This window comes from Anomaloglossus baeobatrachus, chromosome 3, assembly GCF_048569485.1.
Source record: "Anomaloglossus baeobatrachus isolate aAnoBae1 chromosome 3, aAnoBae1.hap1, whole genome shotgun sequence".
Lineage (NCBI taxonomy): Eukaryota > Metazoa > Chordata > Amphibia > Anura > Aromobatidae > Anomaloglossus > Anomaloglossus baeobatrachus.
Genome location: NC_134355.1, coordinates 115,061,908 through 115,083,259, shown reverse-complemented (window position 1 = coordinate 115,083,259; position 21,352 = coordinate 115,061,908). Strand labels below are relative to the sequence as shown.

The window sequence follows — 21,352 nt, the reverse complement described above, 5'->3', positions numbered from 1 at the left end:
CTTTTCTAATATAATTTTGTATCAATTCTCCATCCTCCTGATATTCTCTGCATGAACCCTTTAACCAGTTTTCTTGCAAAAGATGAATATCCGTCCTGGTTATGTAATAATCACACTGCTCAATACATTACAGTCATCAGATGTCTTATAACTATGCAATTTAGTCTTTGGCAAAAAATAAATCATTACAATGTAAAGACAGCAGATTAGGGAATTAATGCAGAATGTATATCAGGAAACTGCACAATGTTTTATATAAGGCTACTTTCACACTTGCGTTGAACGGCATCCGTTGCATTGCGTTGTGTGACGGATGCAACGGATGCGTTGCATATAATGGCACAACGGATGCAACAGATCGTACAAAACACAGAAAGCTTTTTTTTTTTTCTTTTTTACAGTTTTATCGGCAGCAGACTATTGTGAACCATCAGCTGATCACCCGGCTGCTGGGCGCTCAGCTGAGCGTTCTCACATGCCGGCGGCCGGGCGCTCAGCTGAGCGCTCTCACATGCCGGCGGCCGGGCGCTCAGCTGAGCGCTCTCACATGCCGGCGGCCGGGCGCTCAGCTGAGCGCTCTCACATGCCGGCGGCCGGGCGCTCAGGTGAAAGCTCTCACATGCCGGTGGCCGGGCGCTCAGCTGAGCGTTCGGCCACAGAGACAAAATAAAGTTTCTGTGATAAAAAAAAAAAAAAGATGAGCATGCGCAGTGAAAAATAGAGGATTCCGCCGCTCAAAAAACGTTACATGCTGCGTTCCTACCGCCCGGCGGACGCAACGCAGTGTCGGCCAGCGGAAGCAATGCAGGTCCTTTTGGCACAATCCGTCATCCATACAAATCTATGGGAAACAGCGGAATCCGTTAACGGATTCCGCTGTTTTCCAAAAGGACGGATTGTGACAAAAGGAAATTAACCCAAGTGTGAAAGTACCCTAATGGATAAGCTTTAGGAACCATAAGACCCCTTTAGCACATGAACGCCCCCATTACTGACTATACATTTTAACCTACCTCTGTGATCTTTCTACACAAAGGCAAATCAGAGTTCTGAAGTTCTCGCCAATAGGAAACCAAAAGCTGGAGCACATCACAGGCCACCTGGGCCACGGTTTTGTTGGAAAACTAAAGAGAAAGCAAAAACAGAAAAAAAATGTGAAGACCGTAAAACAGATTGGATTAAAAAAAAAAAAAAATCAGACGCTCTAAGCAAATAGTGTTCCTATTAACCATCCACTGTGGAGTAAAAACGATGCAGTAATAGGAATTTAGGGTCAATTTAATCCATAGTTATAACTGGAGAAGAAAACATATCAGCAATCTATAATAAACAGGATTCATTTCTACTCGTCACACTCTGCACTCGCCCCAATCCACAGCTAAGACTCTGTATAGAACAAACATTGACAATTTGCGCTGTCCATGGTGCTGAAAACCAGCAGCGCTACAAGGCAATAGGGAATGCCAACAGGACAGCACCACAGCCACACAAAGCTTATCTGGGTTCTATAGCAGTGAGAAGAAAAAAAAATATACAGTACAAACCAAAAGTTTGGACCCACCTTCTCATTCAAAGAGTTTTCTTTATTTTCATGACTCTAAAAATTGTAGATTCACATTGAAGACATCAAAACTATGAATGAAAACATGTGGAATGAAATACTTAAAAAAAAAAAAAAAGTGTGAAACAACTGAAAATATGTCTTATATTCTAGGTTCTTCAAAGTAGCCACCTTTTGCTTTGATTACTGCTTTGCACACTCTTGGTATTCTCTTGATGAGCTTCAAGAGGTAGTCACAAGAAATGGTTTTCCAACAGTCTTGAAGGAGTTCCCAGAGATGCTTAGCACTTGTTGGCCCTTTTGCCTTCACTCTGCGGTCCAGCTCACCCCAAATCATCTCGATTGGATTCAGGTCTGGTGACTGTGGAGACCAGGTCATCTGGCGTAGCACCCCATCACTCTCCTTCTTAGTCAAATAGCCCTTACACAGCATGGAGGTGTGTTTGGGGTCATTGTCCTGTTGAAAAATAAATGATGGTCCACTGCAAGATGCTGTGGTAGGCATGCTGGTTTAGTATGCCTTCAATTTTCCATAAATCCCCAACAGTGTCACCAGCAAAGCCCCCCCCACACACCATCACACCTCCTCCATGCTTCATGGTGGGAACCAGGCATGTAGAGTCCATCCGTTCACCTTTTCTACAAAGACATGGTGGTTGGATCCAAAGATCTCAAATTTGGACTCATCAGACCAAAGCACAGATTTCCATTGGTCTAATGTCCATTCCTTGTGTTCCTTAGCCCAAACATGTCTCTTCTGCTTGTTGCCTGTCCTTAGCAGTGGTTTCCTAGCAGCTATTTTACCATGAAGGCCTGCTGCACAAAGTCTCCTCTTAATAGTTGTTCTAGAGATGAGAAGGTGTGTCCAAACGTTTGGCCTGTACTGTATAAATTGCAGTCTTTGATCACTATAACATATTTGACTTTGATACAAAATGCAAAAACAAAATTGTTTTTTTTTTTCATTTAAATTAGTGAGCTCTTGATTAAAGCTTTTCATGTCCTTATTAAAATGATTTATTAGGAAACGATACAGTCTACATTCATCTGACACAGTAAACAGAGAAAGAGGGGCTAAAAAATGGACGACAGCTTCTCCTGTTAATGTGACAAGTTTAAAGAGCTTTTACAATGATAATAAATCTATCGTGTGTAACGGATTCTGGAAAAACTTTCCAATGTAATTTATTTTCAAAAAATTAATTTTGCTATTGCTTCTTCCCTTCTTTTAATGGCCTTCGGTTCACTCTCGAGCCATGGAGACTTGAAGGATGAATGCTCTGTAGGAAGATCCATCTTGTGCAGCCTAGATAGGTCCACCAGGGTCTTATCAGCTGTTATCTCAGCCATCGGGTTGCTAGTCTTACTCTTCACCTTGGCCATTCCATTTTTAACCTTTCCGTTGCTGTTAACTATGTGGATACCCATCTAGAATAAATCCATGTTTTTCCTCCTATATGGCTTTTCTGTTTTGCATTCTATTTTTCCGACCATGATTTAATTCTCCAGTGATTGCTCCTCGTATGATGTGTCGTCCAAAGTAGCCAAGTCATAGTTTGGTGATCCTTGCTTCGAATGACAGGTCTGTCTTGATTTGTTCAATATCGATTGATTTGTTTTTTTTGCCATCCATAGTATTGATAACATCCTTCTCCAGCACCACAGGCTTATCTACTGAGCCTGATCACTTGTCTTATTTGCTGCTAAGACTATAATTGTTCTGGTTACGCATGCGCAAAGGTTCTCTGTAGTGAATGGGTTATGTGTGTGCGGAGACCACCGAGCACATGCAGCTTATTCTGAGTAGAGTTCATGACACTATGCAGAAGAAAAGTCAGCATGTTTATATGATGAGACGGACAAGTGTTATATGCAACAGTACCTGTAGGATGGCACTTTTCCATGACTGTGCATATAACTATGTACTGCACATGTTCTACATGGCTGTCTGGCTGTGAGGTGTCGGCTACTGGTCACAGAGGTCTCAGAAGATGATCATAGTAGTCAGACAGCTGCATAATACACCACTGTCTGTCTTCTTCATATCAATGTGCACATTTGTCCTCTGCGCAGTGTCACAAGTGCTACTGAAATTGAGTAGTCTCTGCACACATCCATTTACCACAGCTTCTGCACATGCTGAGCCAGAGAAGAAGAATGTTACTGGACAAAGCAAATATGAAAACAAGCGACCAGCCCATACAGGTAAGCCTGCAATAGATAGTGAGGCATTTTTAAAAAGAATTGCATTTTAAAAGTGTTTTTCAAAAATCTGGCACAAAATGGATCAATTATTGGGGTAAACCCCTTTAAAGTTCACAGATGTACAAGATATTATACTACTTTAAATGACTTGTACACCTTTGGACATTTTTTTTAAATTTTTCATTTGCTTCCTAAAAATAAAGTTCATGGGAAGGCGTTAGGCTAATTAATGTGCAAAAACCATGGGCAGCATTAATCAGAGCCTGGCTATACAATAGTGCCAGAATTCAGAGAAACCATAGCCGCCTTCTCCGGGTCTTCTTCCTGCCCTACTTTAGTGGACCGAATTGCACACATAGGAAAAACCTGTAAATCACCTGTAGCGTGGTGGGGCAAGCCGATAGGGGGCGACGCTGGACTAATCTCATCTCTTCCTATAGCCCCAGCCGAATCTTTGTGTTTTCTCCTCTAACACACTAAAGCGTGTCACAAAAAAAGATACCTCGCTGCAGTCGTGAAAACAGGCTCTGAGTCATTATGACTGTTATTTGGGCAGCATGATTGGATTCACAGGTTCCTTTTAAGCATCTTTTTTAAAGAGTTTTAATTTTGCTGCTGAACAGTGTGTATAAGTAAAAATCTATAGGGAAACAAATCCAGATCCTTCGATAGCTTCCTCTTCCTCAGTGTTCGAGAACAGTAGAATGGGGGAGAAAGTTGCATACAGATCTGTCTGGAGAAAGGAAAACACACACTACTCACAAAACGTTTGGGCTATTTGGCTTTAAGGTGAAACTTCAGGATGATCCTAAAATGCTCTGTAACGCTACCAGATTCTTATCTTTTGAATGCACATGTCCAACTGTTCAATGTGTCACTACTTTTGCACAACTTGCTGTTCTAGGACAATGAGCTTAATGGCAAAATTCACAACAGGTGTTTGATCCATGAATCGCCCAATAAGTTTCGGGGTTCAATTAAAATTGGTATTTAAACAGTCCTCCTCATCATGCTGCTCACATTTTAACATCATGTGACCAAGATGACACCTAACAATTGATCAGAAGTACCACACAATTGCCAGGCTTCAAGCAGGATGTTCTCAGATGGAAGTGGCCACTGAGCTTAGTGTCATCAGCAGGTTAAAACAGAGATACAGAGAGACTGGAAGAGTCACAGAAAGACATAGACGTAGATGTTCTTTGCCCACATACCATACTGATGACTGCTTCATTGTGAATAATGCCCTTTAAAAACGGATGTTGAATGTCACAGAACTCCAGGCACATTTAAGGAAGTTGAGAAGCACCCAAGTGTCACATCAGACCATTTGAAATGGTTTACATCAGCGTGGACTGCGTGCTAGACAACCTGCAAGGGTACCTGACCACACAACCAGGCACAGCCGTTATTGTTTTGCATGGGCCAGGGAGCATCTAGATTAGATGAGGGACCAGTGGCATCAGTGCTGTTCACTGAAGAAAGTCAATTCACGCTGAGCAGAAATGATGGTTGGCACAAATGTTGGAGATGTCAAGGAGAGAGCTATGCTTCAGCCACTGTTGTCACAAGACAAATCTGTGGTGGTGGTGGTGTTACTGTGGGCAGGTGTGTCTGGCTAATACATTGACTGCTCTACACTTTGTGAATGGCAAGCCTCTAGTTCTTGAATAACATTTTTAATCCGGTCATTGTGCCTCTGCATGAACAACACGGCCTAATTTCATCTTTATGCATGACATTGCTCCAGTTCATCGAGGTTGCACCATTAAGGAATGGCTGCTGGAGACTGGTGTACTTCAAATAGAGTGACCTGCTCTTTCTCCAGACAAGAATCCCATAAGAAACCTATGGGATCATCCCAGGCACTATGTAGAGGCTCGTAACCCTGTACACCAGAATCTCAATGACTTGAAGCCACCCTTGAAAAAAAGTGGGATGTCATGCCGCAGCAGACATTAACTTGACTTGTGACCAGCAGGAGACGTCGTTGTCAGCTGTAATTGATGCTCAAGACCACATGACAAGTTATTGAGACATTGACATTTTTTGGGGGGGTATACCCACCACTGTTGTTGACTTTTGTTTCACTAAATTGTTTCAGATTAAGAAATCTCCATTGACGCTTCTACTTAAATGTTCTACTCTCATGAAAAAATATCACTGTAGCATGAACCTTTTACGTTTTCCATAAATTTCACCTGTAAGCCAAATATCACTTTTTGTGAGTAGTGTTTTTAGGCCACATGCACACATTGAGTATTTGGTGAGTTTTTTACCTCAGTATTTGTAAGCCAAAAGAAGGAGTGGAACAATCAGAAGAAAAGAATAATGGAAAGGTGCCCCACTTCTGCATTTTTTTTTGCTCACTCCTGGTTTTGGCTTACAAATACAAAGGTAGAAAACTTACCAAATATTCAGCGGGTGCACGTGGCCTTAAGGGTACTTTACATGCTACGATATCTGTACCGATATCACTAGCGAGCGTACCCGCCCCCGTCGGTTGTGCCACGGCTGCCCGTGGCGCACAACATCGCTAACACCCATCACATGGACTTACCTTCCCTGCGACGTTGCTCTGGCCGGTGATCTGCCTCCTTTCTAAGAGGGCGGTTCGTGCAGCGTCACAGCGACGTCACACGGCAGCCGTTCAATAGCAGAGGAGGGGCGGAGATGAGTGGCCGGAACATGCCGCCCACCTCCTTCCTTCTTCATTGCCGGTGGACGCAGGTAAGGAGATGTTCGTCGTCCCTGCGGTGTCACACATAGCAATGTGTGCTGCCGCAGGAAAGATGAACAATATCGTACCTGCAGCAGCGACGATATTAAGGAAATGAACGACGTGTCAACGAGCAATGATTTTTCACGTTTTTGCGCTCGTTGATCATCGCTCATTGGTGTCACACGCTGCGATGTCGCTACTGGCGCCGGATGTACGTCACTAACGCCGTGACCCCGACGATATATCGTTAGTGATGTTGCAGCGTGTAAAGCACCCTTTCCAGTCTTAGTGAGGACAGAGAAAATAGGCTGTAGATAAGGGGGAAAGCACAAAAAGAGGAAATATGTGCAGCATAGCAGCTGTGTTAATACATGAAAGAGTGCAGTAACCTGGATAGACTGAAATCTAACATCCAGCCTATATTACTGATATGGACACTACACAAGAGAAAAATCTGAATCTCGGATCAAACTGCAAAATGCATGTCAGGGTCTAAAAATAAATGGGGAACTAACAATTGCACATTTATTAAATAATAGTGACCACTAAATCGAGGTAAAAATCATATTAATTCACAACTTTAGAGGGTGAATGGGTATTCCTACTCCGAATGTTAAAAGTCCCAACATTATGGTCAATGAGGGTCTAACATCTGACACTCCAAGATGGAACAAAGTTTGGTTAGTGTTCTTTACAAGGGTGGGAAAATCCATTTAATAAAATACTTTATAAAAAGCATTATGAAGATATGAATTAAGCTTTGGTTAAAAAATAAAAAATGAGAAAAAAATCTGAAATGTAAGAGACAAACCCGAATGTTATAAGACAGCACAGGAGGGATATGGATACATTCACCTATGAACGCCATGTGGAAGATTACATTTGTATATATTCTTTTTTTGGTTTTGCGAATTATATTCTAGCCAGTGCAGCTTTCACAGGTCTGCTGATTGCCATTGGAAGCAGTCAGCAAGCTTATTGTTCCACACACCATGAATAACTGTGATCCAATAATACGCAGAATAATTAGTTTTTTCAATATTAGAAAAGGATACAGCGCAGACTTCACATGACATGTGTAGGTATAACTGAGCAACAATGGGAAGTATCACCTGCAGTATCTCCAGGATGTGTGTAAATCGGTGTATCAATGTATTTATAAAGTAACTTACCTATATATGGTATATCACAAAAGTGTGTACACTCCTCACATTTTTGTAAATATTTTATTACAGCATTTCATGCAACAGCACAGATGATAGACACTTTCAATGTAAAGTAGTCAGTGTGCAGCTTCTATTACAGTGTAAATTTGGTGCCCTCTAAATAACTCAACACAGCCATTAATGTCTAAACCGCTGACAACAAAAGTAAGTACACCCCTATGTGAAGATGGCCAAATTTTGCCCAAGTAGCCATTTTCCCGCCCTGGTGTCTTGTGACTCATTAGCGTTACAAGGTTCTCAGGTGTGAATAGGGAGCATGTGTAGTAAATTTGGTGTTATCCCTCACACTCTCTCATACTGGTCACTGGAAGTTCAACAGGGCACCTCATGCAAAGAATTGTCTGAGGATCTGAAAAAGAGAATTCTTGCTCTATATTAAGATGGTCTAGGCTATAAGAAGATTGTAAACACCCTGAAAATGAGCGCAGCACGGTGGCCAAGACAATATAGCGGTTTACAAGACAGGTTCCACTCAGAACAGGACTTGCCATGGTTTACCAAAGAAGTTGAGTGCACGAGGTCAGCGTCTTATCCAGAGGTTATCTTTTCAAAATAGATGAGTGCTGACAGCATTGCTGCAGAGGATACAGGGGTGGGGGTCAGACTGTCAGTGCTCAGACCATACACCGCACACTGCATCAAAATGGTCTGCATGGCTGGCGTCACAGTAGGAAGCCTCTTCTAAAGATAATGAAAAAGAAAGCCCGAAAACAGTTTGCGGAAGACAAGCAGACTTAAAGACATGGATTAAAGGAACCATGTCCTATGGTCTGTGAGACCCAAGATAAAGTTATTTGATTCAGATGGTATCAAGCGTCTGTGGCAGCAACTAGAAGTACAAAGACAAGTGTGTTTTGCCTACAGTCAAGCATGGTGGTGGGAGAATCATGGTTTGGGGCTGCGTGAGTGCTGCCGGCTGTGGGTAGCTACAGTTACATTGATGAAAATATGAATGCCAACATGTACTATGACATACTGAAACAGAGCATAATCCCCTCCTCTGGAAAACTGGGCCGCAGGGCAGCATTCCAACATTGTAATGAGCACAAACACCTCCAAGATGACCACTGTTTTGCTAAAGAAAATGAGGGTAAAGGTGCTGAACTGGCCAAACATGTCTTCAGACCTAAACCTTATTGAACTTCTAAGGGGCATCCTAAAAGTGAAGGTGGAGGATCACAAGGTCTCCAACATCGAGGCTGCCACTGCCGCAGTGACCTATGGAGCCTTGTACTGAAAACATTCTGAGAATGAAGCTCCTTAGGAAGTGATGGGCGCCGTGGGTCATTACTCCACTAAATGATGTTGAAACTTCCAGGATTTCTTCTTAATTACGGTAATAATATGCTGAGCGATGGAGTGTGGGGGAGTATTTATTCACCAACTGCATTATGTCAGAATTTTGAGGATTTTTTTTTGTTCAATAAATTGGTGAATGAGGGAGTGTGGGGGAGTGTTTATTCAAATAAACATTTTTTTTTTTCCTGTGCGTGTTTTCTTTAACTCTACACTTACCGGGTTAGTAATGGGGATGTCCGATAGACACCTATCCATTACTAATCCCAAGGCTTGATGTCAGCTGTCAATTCCCAGCAGACATCAACCCCAAAAAGTATTAGTCTGATTGCCACCACACAAGGGCAATCGGGAAAAGCCGACGTGCAAAGCTCCAGAATCTGTGCATCTAATGGATATGCCACTTCTCGTGTGGCTGCAGGCTGCCATTTTTAGGCTGGAAAAGGGGCCAAATAACCCTCAACTCTCCCAAACTGATAATTTCAGCCCTCAGCTGTCTGCTTTACCTTGGCTCGTCATCAAAAATAGGTGGGCCCCCACGCTGTTTTCTAAAATTATTTATTTAAATAAGTTTAAAAAAATTGCATGGGATCCCCTTTATATTGGATAACCAGCTAAGGTAAAACTGACAGCTGAGGGTTGCAGCCCCCAGATGTCTGCTTTATCGGCACAACTATCAAAACTAGGAGGGAGTCCAAGTTATTTTTTATTTTTCTTTATTGTACACAGCAGCATACAGGCAATTTCCACATGCAATAAAACTTGTTGATAGGCTCTGCAGTAGCCTTTCAACAAACTTTATTGGCATACAAACAGTGCCGGAACTTGGACTTTAAAAAATAAATAAAATAAAGTCCGTGTTCCAGTTTGAGACCCGGACACTTGGTTCTGGTACGAACCCTGAACTTTACCGTTTGAGTTCCCACATCTCTACTCATTAACTCTCTAATATGGAATACAAGTGAATGCTTCCCATTCACTAACCATTAACTAATGTTACACAGCTCGCTAATGGTTTTAAAAGACGAAGTAATTGACAAGTGGGATGTACTTTTTTTGCACAATCAATGCTTTTTGCCCTGGAATAGTGGTACAGTAGCGATAACAGAAGACTGGAATAATAATACACCATACAATGCAGCGGTTTTCTACAGGTGTATATTTTCTGGCACCTATAGTAATTGCAGGGTCTCAAGAAAGGGGTATATAGACGATTGAATAACAAGAGTAATTAGGATGACTGGGAGAATGCAGGGTCATTTTATATGTAAAGATAGTTTGTAAAAACAAGCGTTGATTGGCATTGTAGCTTGATGAGAATGTTAAAAGTCAAAAAGTCCATATGCGACTACACTATATGGACAAAATATTGTGACACCTACTCGGTGACCTCGTCCTGTAACATTTCATGGCCTCTACTTTGTGGCAGAGTTGCTGCAGTTCCATCCATTTCTCAAAACCAGCACTCAGCTGATGATGGAACATTTAGGCGGGAAAAAATGTCATGAGTGGGCTAATAGATCTGAAAATAAGGAGCGCTGATAGTGTAACACCAAAGTGATCAGTGGGGTATACCTGGAAAATATACACTCACCTGGATCAGTTGTGACAGTCACAACCACTAGTGCGCATGAGATAATGGCGTCTGCTGCAGCCCCACGTGGATGAGCATACAAGATAAGGCAGAAAAGGGGTTAATGCTGCGCATCAGCCAAATGAAGACGTATAATGTTGATGAAGATGAGTATTCTTTTATTTCATAGGTCTACGCGTTTCAAGGTGACAACCTCTTCCTCAGGACCAATGCATCAACAACAAGTCAACTTGTTGTTGATGCATTGGTCCTGAGGAAGAGGTTGTCACCTTGAAACGCGTAGACCTATGAAATAAAAGAATACTCATCTTCATCAACATTATACGTCTTCATTTGGCTGATGCGCAGCATTAACCCCTTTTCTGCCTTATCTTGTATGAGTGGGCTAATTACATAGATGACATCCTAGTACAGGAGAAACGACATTACTATGGACGGCACGACCATAGGGTTAATAGGAAACGTGCCACCACCCATAAGCACAGAAGCAAAAAACAGGATTTACAATGGGTATGTGGGGCACAGCTTCATTAAATGTACCAATCTATGCAAAACGTGAAAAAGATTATTTGTACACACTTTAAAACACAATTAAAAAGGAGGAGACTCAAAATACCCCTGAGTAAGCCACTCATGGTGGCGTAACACGTGAGACGTGTGGGCGGTTACACCACCTCTGATTCATGTTACTCTGGTTATCAGCAGGGTTTCTTTATTTTGCACAAATATGACTGCAGGATTGTATTTTTGACTATGTATAGTGCAAACCAATGGTTTTTGTTAGTCTGTTCATGCTGTATACATGCTGCATTATGGAGGGACTCTATTTTTTGAGTCTCCTCCTTTTTAATTGTGTACAATTAAACTTTTTGACGTTTTGCATATGATTACTTGGACTCTGTGGTTTTTCTAGATTGGCACATTTAGTGAAGCTGTGCCCCACATACCCATTAAAAGAAGGGAATTTTGTTTACTTACCGTAAATTCCTTTTCTTCTAGCTCCAATTGGGAGACCCAGACAGTGGGTGTATAGCTACTGCCTCTGGAGGCCGCACAAAGAACTACACTTAAAAGTGTAAGGCCCCTCCCCTTCTGGCTATACACCCTCCCGTAGGAGTACGGATTCCTCAGTTTTAGTACCAAAGCAAGAAGGAGGAAAGTCAATAACAGTTTCAAAACCAAATTCAATCCGATAACTAGATCGGAGAACTTAAGAAACAACGTGAACAACATGTGCACCCGAAAAAACGAAACCCTAAAAACAGATAGGGCGGGTGCTGGGTCTCCCAATTGGAGCTAGAAGAAAAGGAATTTACGGTAAGTAAACAAAATTCCCTTCTTCTTTTTCGCTCCTAATTGGGAGACCCAGACAGTGGGACGTCCAAAAGCAGTCCCTGGGTGGGTAAAAAGATACCACATGAACGGGCTGTCATACAGCCTCTTCCTACAGGTGGGCCACCGCCGCCTGAAGGACCCGTCTACCTAGGCTGGCGTCTGCCGAAGCGTAGGTATGCACTTGATAGTGTTTGGTAAATGTGTGCAGACTCGACCAGGTAGCCGCCTGGCACACTTGCTGAGCCGTAGCCTGATGCCTCAACGCCCAGGACGCACCAACGGCTCTGGTAGAATGGGCCTTCAGTCCAGATGGAATCTGAAGCCCAGCAGAACGGTATGCGTGAAGAATTGGTTCCTTGATCCACCGCGCCAGGGTGGATTTGGAAGCTTGCGATCCCTTATGCTGACCAGCGACTAGGACAAAGAGCGCATCCGAACGGCGTAGAGGCGCCGTGCGAGAAATGTAAATCCTGAGTGCTCTCACCAGGTCCAACAGATGTAAACCCTTTTCAAATTGGTGAACTGGATGCGGACACAAAGATGGCAAAGTGATATCCTGATTGAGATGAAAGGAAGAAACCACCTTGGGAGAAAACTCTGGAATTGGACGCAGTACTACCTTGTCTTGGTGAAACACCAGGAAGGGAGATTTGCAAGATAACGCCGCCAGCTCGGACACTCTTCGAAGAGATGTGACCGCTACAAGAAAAACTACCTTTTGTGAAAGCCGAGAAAGGGGAACCTCTTTCAAGGGTTCGAAAGGCGGCTTTTGAAGAGCAAGGAGAACCTTGTTCAGATCCCAGGGTTCCAATGGCCGTCTGTAAGGAGGAACGATATGACAAACTCCTTGGAGAAACGTGCGTACTTTAGAAAGCAGTGCCAAGCGCTTCTGAAAGAATACGGATAACGCGGAGACTTGACCCTTAAGCGAGCTAAGGGACAAACCTTTTTCCAACCCAGACTGCAGGAAGGAAAGAAAAATTGGCAATGCAAATGGCCAGGGAGAAAACCCTTGAGCCAAGCACCACGCTAAGAATATCTTCCACGTCCTGTGATAGATCTTAGCTGAGGATGGTTTTCTAGCCTGTCTCATTGTGGCAACAACTCCCTGAGACAAACCTGAGGCCGCTAGGATCCAGGACTTAATGGCCACACAGTCAGGTTCAGGGCCGCAGAATTCAGATGGAAAAACGGCCCTTGAGACAGCAGATCTGGACGGTCTGGTAGTGCCCACGGTTGGCCTACCGTGAGATGCCACAGATCCGGGTACCACGACCTTCTTGGCCAATTTGGAGCGACGAGTATGGCTCGCTGGCAGTCGGACTTGATTTTCCGGAGAACTCTGGGTAACAATGCTAGAGGTGGGAACACATAGGGGAGTCGGAACTGTGACCAATCCTGAACCAAGGCGTCTGCCGCCAGCGCTCGGTGATCGTGAGACCGTGCCATGAAAACTGGGACCTTGTTGTTGTGCCGTGACGCCATCAGATCGACGTCCGGCGACCCCCAGCGGCAACAGATCTGTTGAAACACGTCCGGGTGAAGGGACCATTCTCCTGCGTCCATGCCCTGGCGACTGAGAAAGTCCGCTTCCCAGTTTTCCACGCCTGGGATGTGAACTGCAGATATGGTGGACGCTCTGCTTTCCACCCACGTCAAAATCCGCTGGACTTCTTGAAAAGCTTGGCGACTGCGTGTTCCCCCTTGGTGGTTGATGTACGCCACCGCCGTGGAATTGTCCGACTGAATCCGAATCTGCTTGCCTTCCAGCCATTGTTGGAAGGCTCGCAGGGCAAGATAGATTGCTCTGATTTCCAGAACATTGATCTGCAAGGTGGACTCTTCCTGAGTCCACGTCCCCTGAGCCCTGTGGTGGAGAAACACCGCTCCCCACCCTGATAGGCTCGCATCTGTCGTGACCACTGCCCAGGACGGGGGAAGGAACGACTTTCCCTGTGACAATGAGTTGGGGAGAAGCCACCAACGTAGAGAGTCCTTGGCAGTCTGAGAGAGGGAGACAGTCCTGTCGAGGGACGTCGATTTCCCATCCCATTGGCGCAGAATGTCCCATTGGAGAGGGCGCAGATGAAACTGCGCGAACGGGACTGCCTCCATTGCTGCTACCATCTTTCCTAGGAAATGCATGAGGCGCCTCAGTGAGTGCGACTGGCTCTGAAGGAGAGATTGCACTCCAGTCCGTAGCGAGCACTGCTTGTCCAGTGGAAGCCTCACTATCGCTGATAGAGTATGAAACTCCATGCCAAGATAAGTCAGAGATTGGGTCGGGGTTAGATGAGACTTTGGAAAGTTGATAATCCACCCGAAAGTCTGGAGGGTGTCTAGCGCCACCTTCAGACTGTGTTGGCATGCTTCTTGAGAGGATGCCTTTATAAGCAGGTCGTCTAGATACGGGATGACCGAGTGACCCTGCGAGTGCAGAACAGCTACTACTGCCGCCATGACTTTGGTGAAGACCCGGGGGGCTGTTGCCAGACCGAAGGGTAACGCTACGAACTGTAGGTGCTCGTCGTGTATGACGAAACGTAGGAAACGCTGATGCTCTGGTGCAATCGGCACGTGGAGATACGCATCTTTGATGTCTATTGATGCTAGAAAATCTCCCTGAGACATTGAGGCTATGACGGAGCGTAGGGATTCCATCCGGAACCTCCTGACTTTTACGTGTCTGTTGAGCAACTTCAGATCCAGGACGGGACGATACGATCCGTCCTTTTTTGGGACCACAAACAGATTGGAGTAAAAACCGTGACCCTGTTCCTGAAGAGGGACGGAGGTCACCACTCCTTCCGCCTTTAGAGCGGCCACCGCCTGCAACAGAGCATCGGCTCGGTCTGGTGGTGGAGAAGTTCGGAAGAAACGAGTTGGCGGACGAGAACTGAACTCTATCCTGTACCCGTGAGATAGAATATCTCTCACCCAACGGTCCTTGACGCTTGCTAGCCAAATGTCGCCAAAGTGGGACAGCCTCCCACCGACCGCGGGTGTGGGCATCGGAGACCGCAAGTCAGGAGGACGTCGTTTTGGCAACGGTTCCTCCGGCTGGTCTTTTTTGGGCGTGACTGAGACCTCCAAGAATTTGAACGTCTCTGGTCCTTTTGAGTCTTTTTTGACGAGGCGAATTGGGACCTGCCCTGTCCTCGAAAGGACCGATAACCAGACTGACCCCTCCTCTGTTGGGGCTTGTTTTGTCTGTGTTGTGGCAAGGAAGAGTCCTTACCCTTGGAGTGTTTGATGATTTCATCCAAACGCTCTCCAAACAATCGGTCACGAGAAAAAGGCAAATTGGTTAAGCACTTCTTGGAATGAGAATCTGCTTTCCAATGTCTCAACCACAGAGCCCTACGCAAAACAACTGAGTTGGCTGACGCCACTGCCGTGCGGCTTGTAGCGTCCAAAACAGCATTAATCGCGTACGACGCGAATGCCGCCATTTGCGAGGTCAATGGTGCTACCTGCGGGGCAAATGCACGTGTGACTGAGTCGACTCGCGCAAGCCCGGCCGTGATAGCTTGGAGTGCCCATACGGCCGCAAAAGAAGGCGCTAATGACGCTCCAATCGCTTCATAGATGGATTTCAGCCAGAGCTCCATCTGCCTGTCAGTGGCATCTTTAAGTGCCGCTCCATCTTCAACAGCAACCAAGGATCTAGCTGCAAGCCTGGAAATTGGAGGATCCACTTTTGGACACTGGGTCCAACCCTTGACCACTTCAGAGGGAAAAGGGTAGCGTGTATCTTTAAGTCGTTTAGGAAAACGCCTTTCAGGATAAGCGTGGGGTTTCTGGATTGCGTCTCTGAAGTCAGCGTGGTCCAGAAAAGTGCTTAATGTACGCTTAGGGTATCTGAAATGGATTCTCTCGTGCTGCGAAGCTGACTCCTCTACAGGAGGAGCTGGTGGGGAAATATTCAACATCTTATTGATGTTAAATATAAGATCATTAACTATGGCGTCACCATCTGGTGTATCTAGATTGAGAGCGGTCCCAGGATCAGAATCCTGATCAGTTACGTCCGCCTCATCACCCATAGATTCATCCCGCTGGGATCCAGACCATTGAGATGAATGTGAAGGCCCGTCATAACGAGCCCGCTTAGGCTGCCCGGGGCCATCGTCCGAGTCAGAGTCTTCACCCTGAGGTGTAGATGCCCGTCCCGGAGCTAGGAGCTGAGGGGGACCAGGGGGCAATACATGCACAGTGTCCGTGGTCTGAAGTACAGGCCTAGCTCGCAATGTGTCAAGAATTTGTGACATAGTGAGAGACATTCTGTCAGCAAAAGCTGCAAACTCAGTTCCTGTCACCTGGACAGCATTCACAGGTGGTACACCCTGGGACACGTCCAGCAGAGGTCCCGACTGTGCAAGCGCCGCAGGGGCCGAGCACTGCACACAATGGGGGTCCGTGGAGCCTGCCGGTAGAAAAGTCCCACATGCGGTGCAGGAAGCATACAATGTCTGTGCCTTGGCACCCTTGCGTTTTACGGGCGACATGCTGCTGGCTCTCTGCATATGAGAGAGTCTATAGCCAAAGGGCGACCAGCGCTATGTAATACCAAGTATTTGTAGCAACAAAATACTAAGAATACTACGAGCACAAGAGGGGGTGAGCCCTGAGGGCTGCTTACCGCCCGCTGAACAGCGGGTAAGAGGCTGCAGAATGCCTTGTCTGGGTCTCCCCGGCTCCCCTCTGCAGCTCAGCGTGTCAGCAAGAATGGCTGCCGGCTAATGTGGAGAGGGGCGGTCCGTGGGAGTTCCCAAACAAAAGTGCGGGAACAGTGTCCCCTCTGTGCTGACTGTGAGGGCTGGAGTATGTAAAAACGACTCCAGCCCTCAGCGCTGATGCACTGGCCAGCGTCCCGCCCCTCTCCTGACTGGCAGGTCTGGGGGCGGGAACGAACGAAAGCAGGCCGCAAAAGCCGGGGACTCGAGTTATCAGCGCGGCCGCCGTAAAAGCGCGGGCCGCGCTGAAGTCCCCGGCGCACTACAAGTGCCAGCCGCGCCGCTGTTCCAGCGGCCGGCGCGACCGAGTCCTAGACGTGGGCAGCGTCCCGCCCCTCTCCTGACTGGCAGGTCTGGGGGCGGGAACGAACGGAAGCAGGCCGCAAAAGCCGGGGACTGTAGTTATCAGCGCGGCCGCCGTAAAAGCGCAGGCCGCGCTGAAGTCCCCGGCGCACTACAAGTGCCAGCCGTGCCGCAGTCCCAGCGGCCGGCGCGGCCGATTCCCATAAGTGTGCCTGCTTCAGCTAAGCTGAATGAGGCCATGGCACAGGCGCCGCAGCGCTGATGTCCCCCGGCGCACTACAACACCCAGCATGCTGCGGTGTGAGCGCCAAATGCACGGGGACACAGAGTACCTTAAGGAAGCAGGGCCATGTCCCTGATGTACTCCGCTCCATCCAGCATCTTCTCCAGGGGCTGTAGATGGAGCACGGTCTCAGTGCCTGGAGACCGGTAAATCCCACTTCACCCAGAGCCCTGTAAAAAGGGATGGGGAAGGAATCAGCATGTGGGCTCCTGCCGCCGTACCCGCAATGGGTACCTCAACCTTACAAACACCTCCGACATAAGTGGGGTGAGAAGGGAGCATGCTGGGAGTCTGTATAGACCCTCTTTTCTTCCATCCGACATAGTCAGCAGCTGCTGCTGACTAAAAACAATGGAGCTATGCGTGCGTGTCTGACCTCCTTGCGCACAAAGCTAAAACTGAGGAATCCGTACTCCTACGGGAGGGTGTATAGCCAGAAGGGGAGGGGCCTTACACTTTTAAGTGTAGTTCTTTGTGCGGCCTCCAGAGGCAGTAGCTATACACCCACTGTCTGGGTCTCCCAATTAGGAGCGAAAAAGAAATCCTGTTTTTTGATCCTAGTACAGGACACACTGATATCAGTGAGGTCTTTTAAATGAGCCATTTTGTCACAGATGTTAGTAATCTCAGGCTGTGTGGGATAAGGCAGGATGTTCTAGATCTGCAGTAATGGCACTAAAAAAACAAACAGTAAATGCAGTGGTTAAAAGATGTGTCCCAATACTTTTCTCCATATAGTGCATAATCATACGGCTTTTTAGAAGGTTGATCATTTTCTTAGATTGCATCTTTCTTCTAACCTCATCTACTAATGATTAGCAGATGCTTGTAAACACAAGGTAATATAACGCCGAGGAAGATGTTCTGTGAGATTAATATACGCACAGAGATTAATATACGCACAGAATACAATATGAATTGTGAGTCACCTCTCCCATGAACTCAACTAGCTGCACACAAAGTACATAATGAAAGGGTTTTCCAAACCTAAGCTATTACTGAGCTTTCTGTAAGATGTTATCAATATCAGATTGGTGGGCCTGACTTCGAGCAACCACGTTTTTAACTTTGGCAGCATCAGGATGTGCAGCTCTGTACAGCGCACGTCCGGAGCTGAGCAGCACAGCTCTGTGCAGGGCACGTCCGGAGCTGAGCAGCACAGCTCTGTGCAGGGCACGTCCGGAGCTGAGCAGCACAGCTCTGTGCAGGGCACGTCCGGAGCTGAGCAGCACAGCTCTGTGCAGGGCACGTCCGGAGCTGAGCAGCACAGCTCTGTGCAGGGCACGTCCGGAGCTGAGCAGCACAGCTCTGTGCAGGGCACGTCCGGAGCTGAGCAGCACAGCTCTGTGCAGGGCACGTCCGGAGCTGAGCAGCACAGCTCTGTGCAGGGCACGTCCGGAGCTGAGCAGCACAGCTCTGTGCAGGGCACGTCCGGAGCTGAGCAGCACAGCTCTGTGCAGGGCACGTCCGGAGCTGAGCAGCACAGCTCTGTGCAGGGCACGTCCGGAGCTGAGCAGCACAGCTCTGTGCAGGGCACGTCCGGAGCTGAGCAGCACAGCTCTGTGCAGGGCACGTCCGGAGCTGAGCAGCACAGCTCTGTGCAGGGCACGTCCGGAGCTGAGCAGCACAGCTCTGTGCAGGGCACGTCCGGAGCTGAGCAGCACAGCTCTGTGCAGGGCACGTCCGGAGCTGAGCAGCACAGCTCTGTGCAGGGCACGTCCGGAGCTGAGCAGCACAGCTCTGTGCAGGGCACGTCCGGAGCTGAGCAGCACAGCTCTGTGCAGGGCACGTCCGGAGCTGAGCAGCACAGCTCTGTGCAGGGCACGTCCGGAGCTGAGCAGCACAGCTCTGTGCAGGGCACGTCCGGAGCTGAGCAGCACAGCTCTGTGCAGGGCACGTCCGGAGCTGAGCAGCACAGCTCTGTGCAGGGCACGTCCGGAGCTGAGCAGCACAGCTCTGTGCAGGGCACGTCCGGAGCTGAGCAGCACAGCTCTGTGCAGGGCACGTCCGGAGCTGAGCAGCACAGCTCTGTGCAGGGCACGTCCGGAGCTGAGCAGCACAGCTCTGTGCAGGGCACGTCCGGAGCTGAGCAGCACAGCTCTGTGCAGGGCACGTCCGGAGCTGAGCAGCACAGCTCTGTGCAGGGCACGTCCGGAGCTGAGCAGCACAGCTCTGTGCAGGGCACGTCCGGAGCTGAGCAGCACAGCTCTGTGCAGCGCACGTCCGGAGCTGAGCAGCACAGCTCTGTGCAGCGCATGACAGGAGCTGAGCAGCACTGTTCTGGCCAGCCACGCTGTTGAGTGTTGTTCAATATTTATATCTGATATATTGATGATCTACCATGATTAAGGATGGGTAAAAGTTATTCAAGGGAAACTGAATTAATTTTAAAAAATCCTTATTCTCCAGTAATAGGACGTCACAGAGTGATGAGGGGTGAATACAATTATTTTAACACCATGCACATTGTTGCTTGCATATCCCGTTTACATGGGGTGATTAACCACCGACTCAAGAACACGTATAAACAGTTCAAACAGGTAATGAATGAGCGGCCTGTGCTGTCACCTGCATGTTTACACGTGCGGATGGTCAGGAACAAGTTTGTTTGCACATTATAGTCTTCTATAATATGGGCTTTCAGCAGTAACTAGTAATAAATCCAATTTTAGAAGAGAAAAGTGAATGAATTACCTTTAGCGTTACTCCAATAACATTAATTGCATCGATAACCTGAGGATGATTGGTATTCTCTACCAGCTCTTCACAGATCCATATCCCAAGACAGCAGATTGCAATGCACCTTAACAAAAGAGATATCAAGAGAGAGTCAGGACAGTACAAGGCAAAAATCAGGTGTTCCTGGCTGGTAACGATAGGTTTAAATGGTCTTCTAGTAAAAACCGGATATACAGACTGTATATACACATCCCTGTCATCATAAATCAATAGTACACATGAGAATAAGCAGCTGTGTAATAATCTGATCAGGGCAATTTGATCCTTTCTCTGCCAGAATTGATCAGTTATCAAAACTCTTAATTCTAAGATAAAATCTGTATTCAGTGAAGACTTTCCTATTACTGAGATAGGAGATGACAGTTGGTGATGATGAGATTCTATGTAGATAGAAAAGGTAAGAGGGGCGGGGCTCTGCCTCTAGCTCCATCTTTTTTTTCCATCGACAATCTCCTTTTTTTTTTGCAAAGGATCGGTATGTGCACCAAAAAAGTCCCTGACATTCAATGCCAAACTTAATCCATAGACTCTTATGTGCACAGAACATAACAAGAATCGTGCCCCTTTCGTATAACAGCTGGGCCAGTGTGCATCGACATATGTGTTTCTTCACCATACAGGAAATACTGCCACACTTCCCTATGCAGACGGACACAACACAAGCCTTGCAGTGGTATGCCTATATTGTGTCTTAGTCACTACCTTAGTGAGGAGGTCTATAACTGCCACATAAAAAGAGCCCAAGTCCCCCATACACAATAGACCATCATCAGCCGACCGCGCGGATATCAGGGGGCTTGGCAGTGTAATGTATATGGGTCATCCAGATTCCTCAGATTGCTGATGTCAGTGCCATGTTGGATTGCAGACTGCTGATGTTTTTGGTCTGTGTTTGGCAGCGGCTCTCAGAGAACGCAGGAGTGATCAGCCCAGTGAGTCGCCATTGACCTTCACTGTAATTACTGATTTACAAATATGTCTATTTTGACATTTTGGGCAAAAATCCTAATTAAATGGCATAGAATCTCACCCAGTGTCTCTCAGATCAGGAGTAAAGATGAGCGAACCCAAACTGTACTAACACCGAACACAGACTTTTGACTATGTCCAATTCATGTCCGGGTTTGTCACCTGAATAAAGCTTGTTGGAAGGTTGCAGAGCAGCCAATTAGCAAGCTTTTACTTACAGAGGCATCACAAACAAGCCAAGTGTTGGCATGGCTGTGATTGGCCATGAAAAGCACTGTTAAAAAAAAAAACAAACAAAAATACAAAAAACACAAAAAATGGTGTTGGCTACAAATGGAAGTTAAATGGTAGTAAGAGCAGTATAGTTATACACACCGTGTTTC

The 21,352-nt window shown here is 46.6% G+C and overlaps 1 protein-coding gene across 4 annotated transcripts in view; it reads right to left on the bottom strand.

Moving 5' to 3' along the window:
• Nucleotides 1-21,352, bottom strand: part of LOC142296126 (ral GTPase-activating protein subunit alpha-2-like) — a 487,199-nt gene that overhangs the window by 191,238 nt on the left and 274,609 nt on the right. For all 4 annotated transcript variants that reach the window (XR_012751590.1, XM_075339383.1, XM_075339384.1 and 1 more), the window contains 2 exons: nt 19,956-20,064; nt 1,014-1,124 (listed from right to left, as the gene is read on the bottom strand). Coding sequence is in view for 3 of the 4 variants with exons in the window: in XM_075339383.1 (XP_075195498.1) it covers nt 1,014-1,124; nt 19,956-20,064 (220 nt within the window). In the remaining variant the exon portion in view is untranslated. The remainder of the gene's footprint in view (nt 1-1,013; nt 1,125-19,955; nt 20,065-21,352) is intronic.